Source organism: Borostomias antarcticus (genome assembly GCF_949987555.1).
Source record: "Borostomias antarcticus genome assembly, chromosome: 11".
Lineage (NCBI taxonomy): Eukaryota > Metazoa > Chordata > Actinopteri > Stomiiformes > Stomiidae > Borostomias > Borostomias antarcticus.
Genome location: NC_140244.1, coordinates 16,058,556 through 16,076,011, shown reverse-complemented (window position 1 = coordinate 16,076,011; position 17,456 = coordinate 16,058,556). Strand labels below are relative to the sequence as shown.

The 17,456-nt window shown below is 47.8% G+C and overlaps 2 protein-coding genes across 3 annotated transcripts in view; both read right to left on the bottom strand.

Moving 5' to 3' along the window:
* The window catches only part of l3mbtl1 (L3MBTL histone methyl-lysine binding protein 1), a gene marked incomplete at both ends in the record, with an annotated part of 25,407 nt that extends 24,828 nt beyond the window's left edge, over positions 1-579 (bottom strand). Inside the window, 2 exons of the mRNA XM_084446096.1 lie at positions 97-255; positions 412-579. Coding sequence (XP_084302222.1) covers positions 97-255; positions 412-579 — 327 coding nt within the window. The remainder of the gene's footprint in view (positions 1-96; positions 256-411) is intronic.
* A 1,688-nt stretch (positions 580-2,267) lies between these two features.
* On the bottom strand, positions 2,268-8,369 carry LOC311314776 (uncharacterized protein). 2 transcript variants are annotated; one of them, XM_084445262.1, is made up of 7 exons: positions 8,257-8,369; positions 6,906-7,066; positions 5,971-5,983; positions 5,300-5,427; positions 3,661-3,863; positions 3,392-3,463; positions 2,268-3,150 (listed from the first exon to the last, which is right to left on the bottom strand). In XM_084445262.1, exons 2-7 carry the CDS (start codon positions 7,062-7,064, stop codon positions 2,778-2,780), a joined length of 948 nt encoding a protein of 315 aa, XP_084301388.1. In that variant the 5' UTR covers positions 7,065-7,066; positions 8,257-8,369; the 3' UTR covers positions 2,268-2,777. The 2 variants fall into 2 exon arrangements, with proteins under 2 accessions (XP_084301388.1, XP_084301387.1); XM_084445261.1 differs by lacking the exon at positions 8,257-8,369 and adding an exon at positions 7,558-7,678.
* Positions 8,370-17,456: the final 9,087 nt, after the last annotated feature.

The following is a 17,456-nucleotide window of genomic DNA, read 5'->3' as shown; positions in this document are numbered from 1 at the left end:
CAGAACCCTGTGTCCATCCATACTGAGACTGATCGACCTCTACAGAACCCTGTGTCCATTCAGACTGAGGCTGAGTGCTGATGAGAGGCCAGTCACCTTGAGGCTGCTGCTGGGTAGAATGGCCACGCCTTCCTTCCACTCCAGCACGTGAATGATGCTGCAGGCCCCGCCTACCTGGGGGACTAGAGGCGTGGCCCCCTCTGCAGCTCCGCCCCCTGGACCTGCGTCTGCAGCGCCTGGAGATACGCCCACCTTCTGGGCTGGGGAGGCTGAGCAGGCTGGGGGAGAGGAGGCTGATGAGAGGGCTTCCTACGCTAGTAGAGAGGCGCAGGACCGCCCAAAACCAAACGCTGCATGTCGGATCGTTTGTGTGTCCACGTGTGTTTGAGGGTAGAGAAGACATCATCCCACTAACTCCTCCCTTGTCTCACCTGGCAGAATGAGAGCTGTTGTGCTCTGGGGGCGTGTCTTCTTCACCAGACTGTCATTGGAGGAGAGGTCGTTGCCAGGGGAGGGGTCAGGGGTGGTGGGGTCACCAGGTTCTGGGACTGGAGCCTTAGGATCCACGTTGGCACTCATGGCAGAGCTCCTTCACTGCCACTGGGTAGAGAAAGACATCTTATATAAATTCTACTCTAATCTATAGTTCCCTAACTTCAGAGCAGCCAGGGAAGTCAGTGGCTGTGCTCCTGTAAAGAGTTCACAAACCAGTGAGATGGGTTCATTCCCAGCATGGCAAGGTCAGGGAAATGCAATGGAAGTGTATTTCCACACAAATGTATGACTATTCATGCAAAGAATTTGCATTTGCATCACAATTGCTGCTTAATATTCCTGGTTTGTGGACTAGTTCTGTGACCACTATGGGCTGTGTATCTGGTTTGTGGACTAGTTCTGTGGCCACTATGGGCTGTGTATCTGTTCTAAATGATCCATGTCTCCCATGGCAAAGCAGCACTGGGATGGAAAGAAAGACAGTACAGGAACTAGTGCCAGAGTACAGGAATGCTCTCTATTAAAACACAACCTAATCAGTCTGGGACCCCGCGTGACTTAGTTTCTATAGCGTTAGGAAAACCCCTGTTTGGCAATTTATCCCATTATGACAACATAAATCAGAAAATATATTATTTATTTACTAAAACCCGAGCAATTCCGTTAAAATGGCGGAGGATCAGAAATCCTTGAAGCAAATTGAGGGAAAAAGCAGACTATGAAAATTCTATTTCTAGAAAAAGAACTCAACCAATCCTGGCAATTTCGAATTAACGTCGTTTCATGACAAGCAGCGATAAGATGAATGCCACCATGTCCCTGCTCAGACCACAATACACAAAATATATCTGCACATATGTGGAACCAATCTAGCTTTATAGCTAATTATATTCTGAAGTCCATGCACGCTACATTTATCAACCACATTAACATAATTGACATCTTACCATCTGTAAACCTTGTAATTTAAAGATGCCTGTCTGCTACGTTTATTGGATTATAGTGTCGGTAAAATGCATTCATGCTTGCTGATCATTCCATTCCTAAATTCAATTTGTCTTACCAGCGGTATCTCCTGCGCGTATGGGTCCCTCATGGCGCATGCGTGGACCAAAGTGACTGTTAATAGAATATATCCAGATTTTCTTTGATGTAGCGTTATAGTTCCATAATGGTTGATACAAAAAATTACATCGACGGCTTTGAAGACCACACAATTACATAGATCGCTTTGAAGACAAGTGTCACAAGGTTGAGCCTACTCTGAAAGGTTTGTTCCAACAGTGAATCACAATACGACCTCAATAATTGCAATGTTTCTTGTGCCAGTGGACATTAACACTCAGCATCGCCATACTCGTCAACACACAAACATACAATTTTTTATCATAAGAATTTTTATTAAACTTACACTAAAAACGGTCGACATTGTTCCATCAATCTAGTGTCGCATCCGTGTTTGGGCAGAGTGCGCGTGTTTGGGGAGTCAGAGTCGATCTGGTTCACTGGGCAAAATAACCTCTATGAATGAATGAATGAGTATCTGGGTAATGGTGTCCTTTGCATGACAGCCTCCTGCCTACTGGACTACACCTCCAACACCACGTCCTCCCTAACAAGCAGTCGGGGGCTGGACACAGGATATACTCACCTGCCCTGGGGAGAAATACATCCAATTAAATAGTCCAATCAAACTAAGAACTCAAAGCTTCTTCATAAGAGTAATTTGAGTGATCAGTAAAAAACAAGACACAGGATTTAAAGGAGCAAAAATAAACTTTATGTAAATCAATTTGCTTAATTACAAAGCCTTTCTGACAAGCTTTATGTACAATTAAAGAAAAGATCAACAATAGCATTAAATCTGGACGTGAGCTTCTTCACACAAACAGAACCTGAACGCAGCTCCTGGCGCCATGGTAACGGCTTGGTCAGGTCAGAGCTGTGTTTCTGAAGTTCCAGAGCAGAGCAGAGACTAAGAGACCGACCGCCAGAGAAGGGGAGATGCATCGAGACAGGGGTACGTTCAAGACAGTAATGTTACAGTGTGTTCAGACAAAGCTACACAGCCTAGACCAGGTGCTGTAGAATAGGAAATCTTGTCAGCTCTATAGAAGATGTCTTCTTGGCAACACATTTCCCTTCAGCAATGACCCCCTAGGAGGCTGCAGGTCAGTCAGATGAACACACCAGGCCTCATCCCCCAGGCCTCATCCACCAGCTACATCAGCCAGACTCCACCCATGTCTGAAAACGGGCAAAGAAGGACGGACATGGGGGTTCTAATCCTGGGAGGCAGACCTGGAGCGAGACTTGGAGCGAGACTTGGAGCGAGACTTGGAGCGAGACTTGGAGCGAGACTTGGAGCGAGACTTGGAGCGAGACTTGGAGCGAGACTTGGAGCGTTTCTCTTCCGGTTTAGAGTGGCGCGCGTCGGCAGGCGGGGATGGGGACTTGGCACCGGACTCCTCCTCCTTCCCGTTCTCCATCGGTGACCCGGAGCGGCTGCGGGACTTCCTACTGGCCCATTTCTCCTTGGAGCGGGACTTGGAGCGGGACTTGCGCGTGCGAGAGCGGGACTTGCTGTCCAGAGACTTGGAACGAGACTTCCTGCCAGACCGGGAGCGGCACCTCTTCTTGCTACGGGAACGGGACCTGCAAGGAAGGTTGTAGCACAGACAATTTAGAATCTCAGCCAAGGACAATAACTATGCAAGAAGGGAGAGGAGATGAGGGAGGAGAGGTTGGAGGAGAGGGAGGAGAGGGGGGAGGAGAGGGAGGAGGAGAGGGTAGGAGGGGGGGGAGGAGAGGGAGGAGGAGATGGGGGAGGAGATGGGGAGGAGATGGGGGAGGAGAGGTGGGAGGAGAGGGAATCTATCCAGGAGAGTCGTGTTACCTGGAGCCGGACCTGGAGGGGCTCCCAGAGCTCCTGCTCCTCCTGCTGCGAGAACGACGCCGGCTTCGAGACCTGTCGGAGGCAGAGAAGGATGCTGCTCCGTTACCCGAGAGGCCACAAGCAACTCCTGAGGGACGACTGTGCTCCAGTAGTGGTACTAGTAGCGGTGCTTGGACAAAATAATTAGCTAAGTTGTGTCATCAAGCAAACAGCCAATGGAGATGTCAGAAAGTGATCCACCACACAGTCAGGCTCCGCCCCCCGCCCACCTGGAGCGGCTGCCGGAGTACGAGCGCTGGCAGCGAGGACGGTCCTCCACCAGGCGGATCTTCCTGCCGTTGATGTTGGTGCCGTCCAGCTTGTCCAGCGCCCGCTTCATGTCCGAGTGGGAGCGGAACTCGATCACGCCCTCGTTGATCGCGCCCTTGTGGGCGTCGGCGTATGTGACCTCCCCAGCCTGACGCATGAAGTCCTGGAAGGGTGACAGCAAGGGAGGAGGCAGCTTTGTAAAGCGCTCCAATTCTCTCTCTCACACACACGTCCATCTCCACATCACCGCGCCTCCTTCCTCCTCCTCCCATCTCCACATCACCGCGCCTCCCTCCTCCTCCTACTCCCATCTCCACATCACCGCGCCTCCCTCCTCCTCCCATCTCCACATCACCGCGCCTCCCTCCTCCTCATCACCGCGTCTCCCTCCTCCTCCTCCCATCTCCACGCCTCCCTCCTCCTCCCATGTCCACATCACCGCGCCTCCCTCCTCCTCCTACTCCCATCTCCACACCGCGCCTCCCTCCTCCTCCTACTCCCATCACCGCGCCTCCTTCCTCCTCCACCCATCTCCACGCCTCCCTCCTCCTCCTACTACCATCTCCACATCACCGCGCCTCCTTCCTCCTCCTCCCATCCCCACGCCTCCCTCCTCTTCCTACTCCCATCTCCACATCAACGCACCTCCTTCCTCCTCCTCCCATCTCCACATCACCGCGCCTCCCTCCTCCTCCTCCTCCCATCCCCACGCCTCCCTCCTCTTCCTACTCCCATCTCCACATCAACGCACCTCCTTCCTCCTCCTCCCATCTCCACATCACCGCGCCTCCCTCCTCCTCCTCCTCCCATGTCCACACCCCGCCTCCCTCCTCCTAATCCCATCTCCACGCCTCCCTCCTCCTCCAATGTCCACATCACCGCGCCTCCCTCCTCCTCCTACGCCCATCTCCACATCACCGCACCTCCCTCCTCCTCCTACCTCCACATCACCGCGCCTCCCTCCTCCTCCTACCTTCACATCACCGCGCCTCCCTCCTCCTCCCATGTCCACATCACCGCGCCTCCCTCCTCCTCCTCCCATCTCCACATCACCGCACCTTCTTCCTCTTCCTACTCCCATCTCCACATCACCGCGCCTCCCTCCTCCTCCCACATCACCGCGCCTCCCTCCTCCTCCCATCTACACACACCGCGCCTCCTTCTACTCTCATCTCCACATCACCGCGCCTCCTTCCTCCTCCTCCCATCTCCACATCACCGCCCCTCCCTCCTCCTCCAATCTCCACATCACCGCGCCTCCCTCCTCCTCCTCCTCCCATCTCCACATCACCGTGCCTCCTTCCTCGTCCTCCCATCTCCACACCTCCTTCCATCTCCACATCACCGCGCCTCCCTCCTCCTCCTCCAATCTCCACATCACCGCGCCTCCCTCTTCCTCCTCCTCCCATCTCCACATCACCGCGCCTCCCTCCTCCTACGATCTCCACATCACCGCGCCTCCCTCCTCCTCCTCCCATCTCCACATCACCGCGCCTCCTTCCTCCTCCCATCTCCACATCACCGCGCCTCCCTCCTCCTCCCATCTCCACGCCTCCCTCCTCCTCCCATCTCCGCGCCTCCTTCCTCCTCCCATCTCACCTTCAGGTCCTGCCAGCTGCAGCGGCTGGACAGGTTCTCCACGATCAGCCGGTACTCGGTGCGCACGGGCGGCCCGTACTTATCCCTGCCCGTCCGGCTCCTGCTGCTGTAGCCGCCGCCACTACTGCCTTCAGAAGGACAGGACAGACGGCGTCAGACCACCACGCCGTGGCACAGAGACCACTCAAGACTGGGGGTCAGCTAAACACAACAGGCTGCTACTAGCAGGGTCACAAGTATGGTTTACACTCTGGAAGCATGTCCACACAAACCAGCCAATAAGTGATTTGTGATCTATACAAGCCTGGGCTCTTATAAGTCTGTCTCTGTATCGCCTTTAATGAGCTTCTCTGCTGTGTGCTAAGAACACCACTGTATCTGCTAGCGGCTACACATGGCCAGCTACCGTGCTTGAGCCACGTCAACAGATGGACAGTGATGTTCTAGCAAACCCCTGAACCTAAAAACACACATAAAAGGGGGCATCCACAAAACTGGTTTAAAATGTAGTCAAGATGACCATCCTATCATTATAACACTACAAAGTTGTTGTTTTTCTTGACTGGTTGTCAACCTGAATACTATTCACTTTGGTTTTCTGACTTACAGTAAGCGGTAACAATGAACGCTCCACTTATTCTGTCAACATAGAAACCAATGGGAATCCTCACCATCACCCCTGGTCTATTGGCAAAAGGCTGCTGTCATCATGGCTTCCGGTTAGGTCAGCCAAGGGTCAAAGGTCACACACACATTGTAAGGTGAAAGCCAAGGCCAAACGGGACAGGCAGTCATCTTAGCCAGTCATCTTAGCCTCAATGGACTCGGACTCAGCCCGCAACTGGACTCTTTCAAATTGAAACATCAAGGACTTTTGTTAATGTTGAAAAATCAAACTGAAAAAAATGATACATTTCACATGTTATGGTATTTAACAATCTAGCCAGGCTACATGGTGATAAAAGATGTGAATTTGCAGAGATGAGAAATTGCAGAGATGAGAAAATACATTTGCTGAGAATTAAAATAAAAATTCCTCCAGGTAGCTAACACCGGTGAAAGGTAATAACGAACAGTTCCTTTCACAGAATCACAACAGTACTGGCTAAGCTCAGTTAACAGTATATCGTGCTTGACTTCAAAAGCAAATGTCACTATATATAAACAAACTCAATAATAACATCAGCTGGGAAAAGAAAACGAGCTGCTGCTTATTAATCAGCTGGGCACAGAGAAAGAGGTGCTGCTTATAAATTAAACATGGGAAGAGAGGCTAGAGGTTGTGCATTCACAGTCCTGGCTACAAGACTGAGCACAACTCTCCATTTTAAAGAAGGCAAGCAGTACAAATGGGGCACTTTCAAAAGCCACATAAGGCCACTCACTACTAGCTGCTGACAGTAGGGGGTTATTCTGACTATGCACTTTGCAAAATGCTGAATCTACTAAGGTTGAGTATACTAAGGTTAGCAAGCTAGTAAGCTATGTGCCATATCAGTTCTCAGTGGGCTCAAATTCTATCGTAGATCACATGTGTGCAGTCTGCATAGCCACCTCAGCCCAGGGGTAAAGGGGGAAGGAGCATCTTGTAATAGACTGCACTTACTGCGCCCACGAACCCCGTAACCCCCACCATATCCATCCCGGTCGCGCCGCGGTCCTCGGGCGTGCTCGACGATAACACGCTCCCCGCACAATTCCTTTCCGTTAAGTTCGTATACTGCGTCGTCAGCGTCGCGGTTGTCCTCGAATTCCACGAAGCCATATCTGAAACAACACAGTAAAACTAAATCTCGACAAAATGCATACATTTACAAAACATGTGCATAGTAATAGCAGCAGAAACGGCTGGCATACTTGCTGTAGCTGATTAGAGGACTTGGCTATTAAACCAGACAAAAACAACATTCGGCCATTTTAGCCATGCGGTGCTAGCTAACGTCAGTACTTCGCACCCAGGTTGGTAGCGTTGAGTTGGCTAGCCAACGTTAGCTAGATTATCGGTCTGGGCAGGGCAGCAAGATAGACCAACATAAGAAAACAATGAATAATCATGTTTATGTAATGTAAATATTATGTAGCTATTAATAATGTTATAGTCTTCTGTATAACATGCACAGCAATATAATTAGTTCTAGCTATGTGGTCGCTTTGGAAACGCAAAATTATGCTGCATTAGCTATGCTAGCTAGCTGGCTAAATTAGCTAGCTAACGTTAGATAACTATTAGTACTACTAACTGCTAGCAAATCTCTCACCCATTCTTTAAATCAATTTCCATAAGTTTTCCATAACCACTGAAAAATTTCTGGAGATCTTTTTCCTGAACATGGTAACTCAGACGCCCAACATAAACACGAGGCATGGTTGATGGCCGACAGTACGCGGACGTATGTTCTATTCTCTTCTATCTTGGATAAAGAGTAAAGAATGCCAAGAGGGGACACTCCATTCTTGTGCTATGGAACCAAAGCGCCCAAGGGCTGAGCCGGGCCGCCGCCATTTTGGACTGTCAAGTTGATTGCACAACCTATGCTGCATTGTTAGCTGTCAGCGTCATGCTCTCACTTTTTCATGTTGACATTTGCGTTTACTTAAATAATAATCAGGAATTCCCACTATTATGATCTCACTTTTTATCTTCATGAAAATATACAATTAAAGGTATAATATGTCATATGTGGATTATTTCCCCCATCTAGTGTCTAAAGATAAGAACTGCAACAACACAATGTGTTGGTTGCCAAAATGCCAGAGAATGCACTGTTTCAGTCATACTGTGATAAGATCTTAACTCCGAGAGGAGCATACCCTTACACTAATCAGTAATCACAATTAAGTATTTCAGAATGCCATGTAATAAGTTAGGCTACGTTAGATGCTGTAGTGTGGAGATAACGTTAGGTCTGGCTATGCAGATTCCAAGAAAGATAACGATAGCTAGTTAGCTAGCTTACCGGTCTAGTAGACAAGTAGCCATGTCACCATGCGACTTTATCCCATGAAACTGCATAAACTCCGTCCAATGAGCAAAGGCTGTCCCGATATTTATCCGACTTTTGCTCCTTCTTCGGTCACTGAGCTTTTGACATTCCTATCGCACAGTTCGCTGGGGCTCAGGCGGAAAAGCAGGACGACGAAACTCGGCCATTTTACCAAACGTTAAGCTGAAAAGAGTGAGCGGAAGTGGACGGAAAAGCTGCCGTTTTATAGTCGCACACACACTTGATGCTAACCAACATCTATAATGCTGCTAATTCATGGAAGTATAACGTTAGCTGGCTACTGCTAATCTCACAGTGGTGAAGCTAGAATAGTAGGCTACCTGGCAACCCAGCACGCAGTACCAACGCTGTAATACTATTGGCTGGTATGATATCAACAGATTGTCATTGTCGGCCGTCAAAATTTCATAATGTAATAATTTCAGACAAAATATTATTTTTTATGGAAAAGCAATACTTTTACTCTGCAGCCTTCGCAAAGCCCTATGGATGTATTATTTTTGAAAAAATGTTTATTTTAATCCACATATTGCATATTATACCTTTAAATCTGCACAAATAGCGTACAGTTACTCATTTTATATAGACTGATACAGCTACATCCACACAGGTTTACAACAGATAAAACTTGACACATTTTTTTCACTGAATTTAATTTCATGTTCATACCCATTACAAGCTATAACCTGGCTAGACTAGCCATCTTCAGTAATACCCAGGAGCTGTGTCTGGGAGGTAGGATGGGAGCAGCATGGGGCCTTCAAGCCTGCTATCATGAAGGAGCAGGAAGTGGAACAGGACACAGGCATATCGGTGGCGTTGTCACAGGTCCAGCACACGCTGTGGAAGGACACCCTCACAGGGCTCTAAGCTAACATTTTTCACTAGGAGCACATGTGCTCTTAAATGAAAAAATTTAGGAGCACAGAAAGAAATTTAGGAGCGCAATGAAAAATTAGGAATTTTTATTAGCATCACACACATTAGGCCTACTGCCAACAACAATAATAACCTGCTCACCATAGGAGCTCTCATCCTCTCCTACTATACTATTCCCACACACTTCATCAGGTGCATTGGTCCTAATGAAGACTATACTATTCCCACACACTTCATCATGTGCCTTGGTCCTAATGAAGACTATATCCTACTATCCCCACACACTTCATCATATGCATTGGTCCTAATGAAGACTATACTATTCCCACACAGTTCATCAGGTGCATTGGTCCTAATGAAGACTATACTATTCCCACACACTTCATCATGTGCAATTGGTCCTAATGAAGACTATACTATTCCCACACACTGCATCATGTGCATTGGTCCTAATGTAGACTATGGCCCAATCCCAATACCCCCCTTATCCCTAGCCCCTACCCCTACATTTTGCGTGTTCACGCGTAGGGTAATGTGTCCCATTCCTTTTAGCTTCTAGGGCTAGGGAGCATATCGAGGGCTAGTGGACGTTCAAACAGCCCTCCAAAACGAGGGTTTTCAGATACTGACTTGAAACCGAGGGGTAGATGAAAATTCACACAATACTTTGCGAACTTAGGCAGGGATATGAAACATAGCTGCCGGTGCCGTGAAAAAACGTGGGAAGAAAGCCCAATATCTTCACAGTCCGTGTACCCTCCCTCCAATCGTTATTTCTCCTGACTCAGTAAAAAGGAAAAGCAAATTTACTGCTTTTTCGCTTTCTCTTCTTACGGTAAAAATGGGTAAACTGAACACGTGATAATCTGTTTTATCCTATACCGTTGTTTCCTTTTTTGCTTTCATGACAAGAGAATAGGATGCTTGGTTGTTTTATCCTTTTACCGTTATTTCCTTTTGCTCGATTGTTTTATCCATCCATCCATCCATCTTTCCTGCTAATCCCTTTCCTTTATCCCTTTTGTTTTTCAGTTAGGGCTGTGATGCCGTCGCCCAAGAAAACGGCTCCAGCACCATTGACTCCATGTACCCCTCTACCGAATCGATGCTGCTCTGCAGATGCTGGTATGGAACTACTTCATGTTGCATGCAGGGATATATTTTGAGTTTCATTTAGTTTTATGTCAATGTACTTATAGCCACATCTGTGTTTATCTAGATTTCCAGAGGTCTGTACATCAGCAGTTCTCAGACTTGCGGGAGCAACTCCGTGAGCTTGCGCAGAGTGTGAGGGAACTGGCCCAGAGCATGCGGCCTGGGGAGTCTGGAGCCCAGGGAGAAGTGCTGGATGTACTGGACCCTGCCCAAACGGAGGAGGAGCTGCAGGTCTTTGAGGCCAGGTTGAAGGACCGGGACCATCAGAGGAAGATGGTGAGTGTCTGCAGGGCAGAACTTTGTCTTATTTTTGCAGGGAAGGGTACAGTAAATGACTGTCTTTGTTTTGCAGACACAATACCTAGGTGCCATTGGTGGCAGAGACTTGGCGGACACAGTCCGACGGGTGCTGTCAGCTGTGGCCACACATGCGGTGTGGAGCGCCTACAGTGTGCACGGGAAGAAGGGGAAGAAGACACTGAAGAGTATGACACTCTTCAATGTTGTAACATGTAAGAAATGGTTCATATTTTTTAATACATCGTCTTTGTTCCATGACCGATGTGAATTGAAACCATTACCTTTCTTGATAACTTAAAGGTGCAGTTATGGTCTCCATGCCGAAGGCTACGATGGCGGAGGTGGCCGCCCAGCTGCTGGAGACATTAAAACATGCCCCTGCTAAATGCAGAAGGGTAAGTGATGTCTTTTTTTTATTTTTATTTTCTCCTACCCAGTGACACTGCATGGTTCCAAAGATTGTGTACCACTTTTTTGTGCATGTATGTGCGTTGTGTATTTACGGCCATTTCATTATGTCTTTAGGTATCTGCAGAAGTCCGCCTGAGCACAGCCCATCCAAGAACAGTCCATCTGAGCACTCCCCAGCATTCTGATGATGAAGACTTCCCTTCCTAGCTGCCCCCCAGCCCATCTGACGCCCACCCGCAGCCCATCTGAGCACAGCCCCCCCCCCAGCCTATCTGAGCACAGCCTGTCATTTTTTTTGTAAATAACTGTTTTTTTTGTGTTTAAAAAAAAAAATCCTTTTTGTTTTTAAAACTTGTTTATCATGTTGCAGGCCAGACAATGTGTGTACTTTTTTAATAAAATAAATTGTTCTTAACTGTTAATGGTGTTGTCATAACTTTTGTACCGGCATAATTTTGCTTGCTGCATTGACTATAGCATTAATAGGCTCTTTGCACAAGCTCCACTACTTCCTGACACTCTACAGGCGTATTTCTTTCCTGTCCTATACTAGTGGATGGAAGTGATTGATCAGGTGTGCTGCACACCGGATTCATCGCAATTGCTATCCAATAGTATAGGACGGTAAAGAAATATGCCTGTAGGGTTTCAGGAAGTAGTGGAGCTTGTGCAAGGAGCTGATTTGTTTTGTAATGCAAATTATAAATTAAGCCAACGGACCACGTTGCAGCAACGTAACAAAGTAATATATAAACGTGTATACAACGTTGCAGCCATATCCATCGAAATCATCGCGGAAATCACAACGTTGTGTACACATTGCAGGCACGTTGCAGCAACTTGTGTGCAGATACCGCGTTTGCGTTGCATGCACGTTTAACTTGACGTTGAGTGGACCATACAAAAGTCTAAATCGCACGTTTCTGCAACATTGCTGAAACCTGATTGTGTTAGTAGGGAACAGTGGTGTGAATCTGGTACGTCGTTCGTCGCTTGGCAGCAACATGCTTTGTTGATACAGTCATCCCTGTATCACAGGTCATCAAGAATAAAACTCCGTGTACGAACGAGTCCTGCTCTGCTGGAGTTTTAGCTGCTCTTAAAACTCTTTCCATGTCCTGGATGCCATCCCCGTCTTCTCTTTAGCAAAAGCTGTAGCATCCATGGTTAAACTTGGGACTGAATGTAAACAAAGCCTGCGTGTTGGGGAAGGGTGGGGGGCGGAGAATCCGGAAGCAATAGCCAATGAAACCAAATCATGCTAATCGATCTGCCCGCCCCCAAACCCGACTCGAAATCAGCTAAAAACGAGCTTAGTTTGCAGACTAATTATACGTATTTCCTGAACCTAAAACTGTTGTCTGTTATAGTAAGTGGGTTCTTCACAACTTCAACTTTGGTAATACAAAACAAAACAAAAAACGAAAAATAACGTTTTTTTATTTATTTTGCCCCCTAGCGCATTTCGGGGTTTGCCGAGTTGCGGACCAAATCACCAACCGCTGTCACAAATGTAGGCTATAGTTTTTAATAGTTTCAGGTTGGAGTAGACAATGTGAAGTCTCTATACAAGAGGAACTAGAGATAAAACAGGCTATTAAAATGTAAAAAGTGAAGCTCGAGGTGGAGTAGGCTCTAAGCCTACGGGGAAAAAGTAGCCTATTTCATCGTCATATCGTATAACGTCATTGATTGTCAGACATTGGTGCTATCACAATTCAATTCAAATGTAGCCTACTTATCTTTGTTCCTAGGAACAGGAGGCTAGTCTAATAAATCAACATTAAAGACATGACATTTGGATAAAAACCAGGCCAGGTCACGCATGGCTTATGTGTGTTGGCTGGCTTGTTTCTGTGCGGGACTGGTAGGACGGTAATGTCCGATAAATAAAGATGGGTCTTGTCACCTGGACACATCAGTTCCAATGCTAATCCAGCACAATGAGAGCGGGATAGCCAGTAAGCTCATGGGCTCACAACAACTAGCAGCAGCTTCCATAACATTAATGGTAGTGGTCAGTGGCTAAAGCAGTTACACTGATGATTCCTGTAATGTTAGCTATTTTGCTGCAATGGGTTCAACTTTTGTTTCTGGATAAAGGTCATGACTTGCTGTTTTGCACTTCCCTTTAGGTGGTGAATAAGTAGACCCATGACACAGTGGGTTATTTGGACATCTACTAGGATCTTGATATTATATTGATATGAAGATATGAAAGTAAAGTATTTGCCCTTAGAAGTAAATTGTAATTAAAATGGTTCTTAGCTAAGTAACCTAAGTGTAGGCAGACTTGAAAGGTCAATTGTAATAATATCATGAATGAACAATTGTAAACATAGTACTCAAGAGAATAGGTAATACGCAAGCCTTGATTTAAACTTTTCCTAAATGCTTTATTAAACATACAGACATGCACATTAAAACTAGCCATAAGTTGCTATTTTGCATGTGCTCTCAGGACATGTTGTGGTTGTGACCATCTTTGTAAAGAAAAAAGGCATGTAATGCACATGTATACAGTAGTACAGAGTCAGTTGTCTATTGTATAGAGGTGTTCAATTGCTCAAGTGTTGTCAGGTGTTGGTTCGAGTGTTCGAGTGTACAGTGATGCATAGTCAGTTGTCTATTGTATAGACAAGGTGTCACGTGTTCACTTGTTGGTCCAGGGGGTGGCATGTGTGCCATTGTTATAATTAGAGTGAGGGCCTATGTATAGTACAACCAGAGTACTATAAACAACTGACTCTGCACCACTGTACACTCGAACCAACACCTGACAACACTTGAGCAATTGAACACCTCGTCTATACAATAGACAACTGACTCTGCACTACTGTACACTATCACTTGAATCAACACCTGACAACACTTGAGCAATTGAACACCTTGTCTATACAATAGAGAACTTACACTTACACTACTGTACAGTATACTTGACATGTTATGTAATTGCACTGCCTGTATCATGGACACAGTCACAGCCATCCATGATCAGGTACTGCTGTCTGGCCATGTCCTGTCCGGTTGGGGCTTGCACCTGAAAACCATCTTTGGGGGGGCCGGACATCAGCGTTGCACACCAGCCGACACCTGACTGATGTTGCATCAGAGTGTTCTCTGGCCTCAACCACACCAGGCATCCCAGCATCAAAGCTGCAACAGAACAGAAGGGAGATTAGAGCATTAAAATAGTGCATTAAAATATTGGCCACAAATAAAATACAACCATACCATGTCCATAAAATGGAATCGCTAATACATGATAATTACCTGAAGTGCTGGTAACTCAATGTTTGGGAGCTTTTTGAAATAGCTACTCAGATGCTGGTGCCAGTTGTAGCTTTCAACAAGCACTGTGCCGTCCTCAAGTCCGACAAGCTGTGGGATGTTGACTTTCTTCACAGGAGCGCTGTCTCTCACCACCCCAGCAATGTCAGTAAAAGTCTCCACTCTGGTCTTCCTATAGTGCTGCTTGATCAAGCCAAAGCACCAGTCAGGGGCAAACTTGGTGTGGCCTGCAATCAGGAAGTGTAGGTCCAGCTTCAGGTGAAGCTTGTGCATGGTCTGCCAAGCACAGTACCACAGCACAAAGTTGTTCTTGTTTTGTCCACTGCAGTTGTCACAATGAAGGTCCACATGTGTTTCTCCAACTCCATAGTTGTTGAAGAAACGTAGTTGATTGTTTAGATAGTAGGTATCAAACTGAATGCGGAAGTAGTCTAAGTTTGCTGCGCTCGCCAGCTCTCCCAAAGTGTATTGTTTTATCCAGTTTTCTAAACTTGTATACCATATCTCCGTGTTTAAAACCGCGCACTAACATTGGTGGTACACAATAATTCGATTTTTTGGATCCGACGCTTGGACATCGAGCCCCAAGTCTAGATCAAAACAGCTACGCTGCCGCAGCTAGCCGCGGCTCGCCAGCCCTAACCAGCTCCTGACTGGGCTAGCCCATTAGCCCACAGGGGACAGCCGTCCCCTGCCTTTCCAGTACCAACCCAACACACCGGAGGCCGTGCCTTGCTCCCAGTAGATCGCGTGAGTATTACCAGCACTACTAGGTAAGTAGCCCCACTCTCCCGGCTAGCACTGCTAGCTAGCAGCGCCCACTCCCCCTGCTAGCACGGCTAAGTAAGTAGCCCTACCTCCCCGTTAGCATTACTACATAAATAGCACTCCCTCTCCCCGCTAGCATCGCCTTTAGCAAATAGATTGGCGGTTTTATCTTAATTCCGCAATTATTTTAACGAGTCTCGCGATGGCTCCACACCCTCCCGCCCCTAACTGCTCGGGTTGCCTCCAGCGTAGCCAAAAAATCTCAGAGTTGGAAGGAAGGATCTCTACTCTACACTCTATACATCAAGCCGAACATTACCTGGACTCAATGCTACCCGACCCAGATGTCGACGTCCAGCCTCCCACTGCTCCACCGTCGGCGGCATCCGAGGGTGGGAATGTGGATTTTGATCTCCCCCTGAGTGAGAAATCCTGGCCCAGACTCGGAGCAGAACCCAAGCATTTAAGCTCCACCCCTTGGACCACTGTTAGGAGGAAACGAGGAAGGGAAACCTCCAGGGTCCCCTCCCAACACTCCGACGACGACACCCTCCAACTGAGGAATAGCTTTACTTTACTGGCCGAGCCTGAATCCAAGAGGTCCAAGGATACTAGCATCAGCTCCTCGTCCTGGCTCCCTGCAACTGAGGCTCATTTCACACCCAGCCCTCCTCAGTACCATACCCATACTCCGCAGCCCACCCACACCTCTCCGGTTAGTGAGCGGCATTATAGCCAGGCTAATAAGCCTGCTCCCCGGCCTAAGCATAGCCCAGTCCACCGAGGGGACCCCCGGCCCCCACCCTCTACCACTTGGCCTTCAGGTGTGAGGCAGCAAAGGAAGTCCCCTAAGCCCAGTGGGCCCGCCACTGAGCCCGCCCCCCCATCTGTGCTCGTCATCGGATCATCCATGGTGCGCCATGTAGTGGTCCCGAAATCCCGGACGTGCTGCTTCCCAGGAGCTAAGGTCTCGGACATCAGGACTGTTCTGCCATCTCTCCTCGCAGAAAATCCCCTGGCCTCATCCATTATCATCCATGTCGAAACAAATGACATCAAGCTCCAGCAGTCTGAGCGGCTGAAGGAGGATTTCAAGGACCTGATCTCCACTGCTCAGGCACCAGGAAAGACCTGCATCATCTCTGGCCCTTTCTCCTCCCCCCGGTATGGTGATGCCAAATATAGTAGGATCCGTCAGCTCCACATCTGGCTGAAAGGCTACTGCTGCCAGTTGAAGCTTCCCTTCATAGATAATTTTACCACGTTTTGGAACCACTCGGACCTCTTCGCCAGGGACGGCCTCCATCCTAGTAGGTCAGGTGCCCGTCTGCTCAGTATGAATATGGACCTGACGCTGAGATCCTCCAGCGTCTGATGTGGGGTTAGCCTGACCCGTCTCAACCACCCTACTGCCAAACATAAACCTCCTGTACCCGCGGGTCGGGCTACACCAGCTCCATCTCACCAGCGCCCCACCATAGACCTTGATTCCCTGCCCCTCACTGAGACCTGGCATAGCGACGTTTATATTTCTATAAACAAATTCTGCCCACCTGAATATACCATTCAGCGAATTATCTCCCACCGCACCCCTATTACCATAATGAAACAGTCAGGTGGATCTAATATAAAAAACCTGATATCCGTTCCAGTGAATATACTATCCAGGCCTACTAGACAGGCGAGCCAGCCCTTTTCTCCGGAAGCTATTTCAATGGCGATTCTAAATGTCAGGTCCCTACCAAGCAAAACCTTTCTCATTAATGATCTTATATGTGAACGTAAATTAGACTGTATGTTCCTAACTGAAACCTGGCTAAATATAAATGGACCAGCAGCCCTCATTGAAGCCTCTCCTCCTAACTATAGCTTTTTTCAATCTATCAGAAGTGGGAAAAAAGGTGGAGGTACAGCCACCATAGCTACAGATGCCCTCAGCTGCAGGACCATCTCCTTTGATGATTTCGCCTCTTTTGAATACCACGCTATTGTCCTAAAATGCCAGCCCCCAGTTCTGGCAGTAACCGTGTATAGGCCTCCCAAACAATGCTCTGCCTTCTCTACAGAATTTTCAGAACTCCTGTCCATCATCCATACAAATTATGATAAGATTATCATCACTGGAGATTTCAACATACACGTAGACACTGAGGCGGACTCGAAAGCTAGGGACTTTATCAACCTCCTAAACTCCATGGATTTTACCCAACATATCTCTGAGCCAACCCACAACCGCGGCCACACCCTTGATCTAGTTATTACTAAGGGCCTGACTATCACTGTTTCCTCTATTAGTGACCTCGCTCTCTCCGACCATTTCTGTATCTTCTTCACTGCATTGGTTCCTA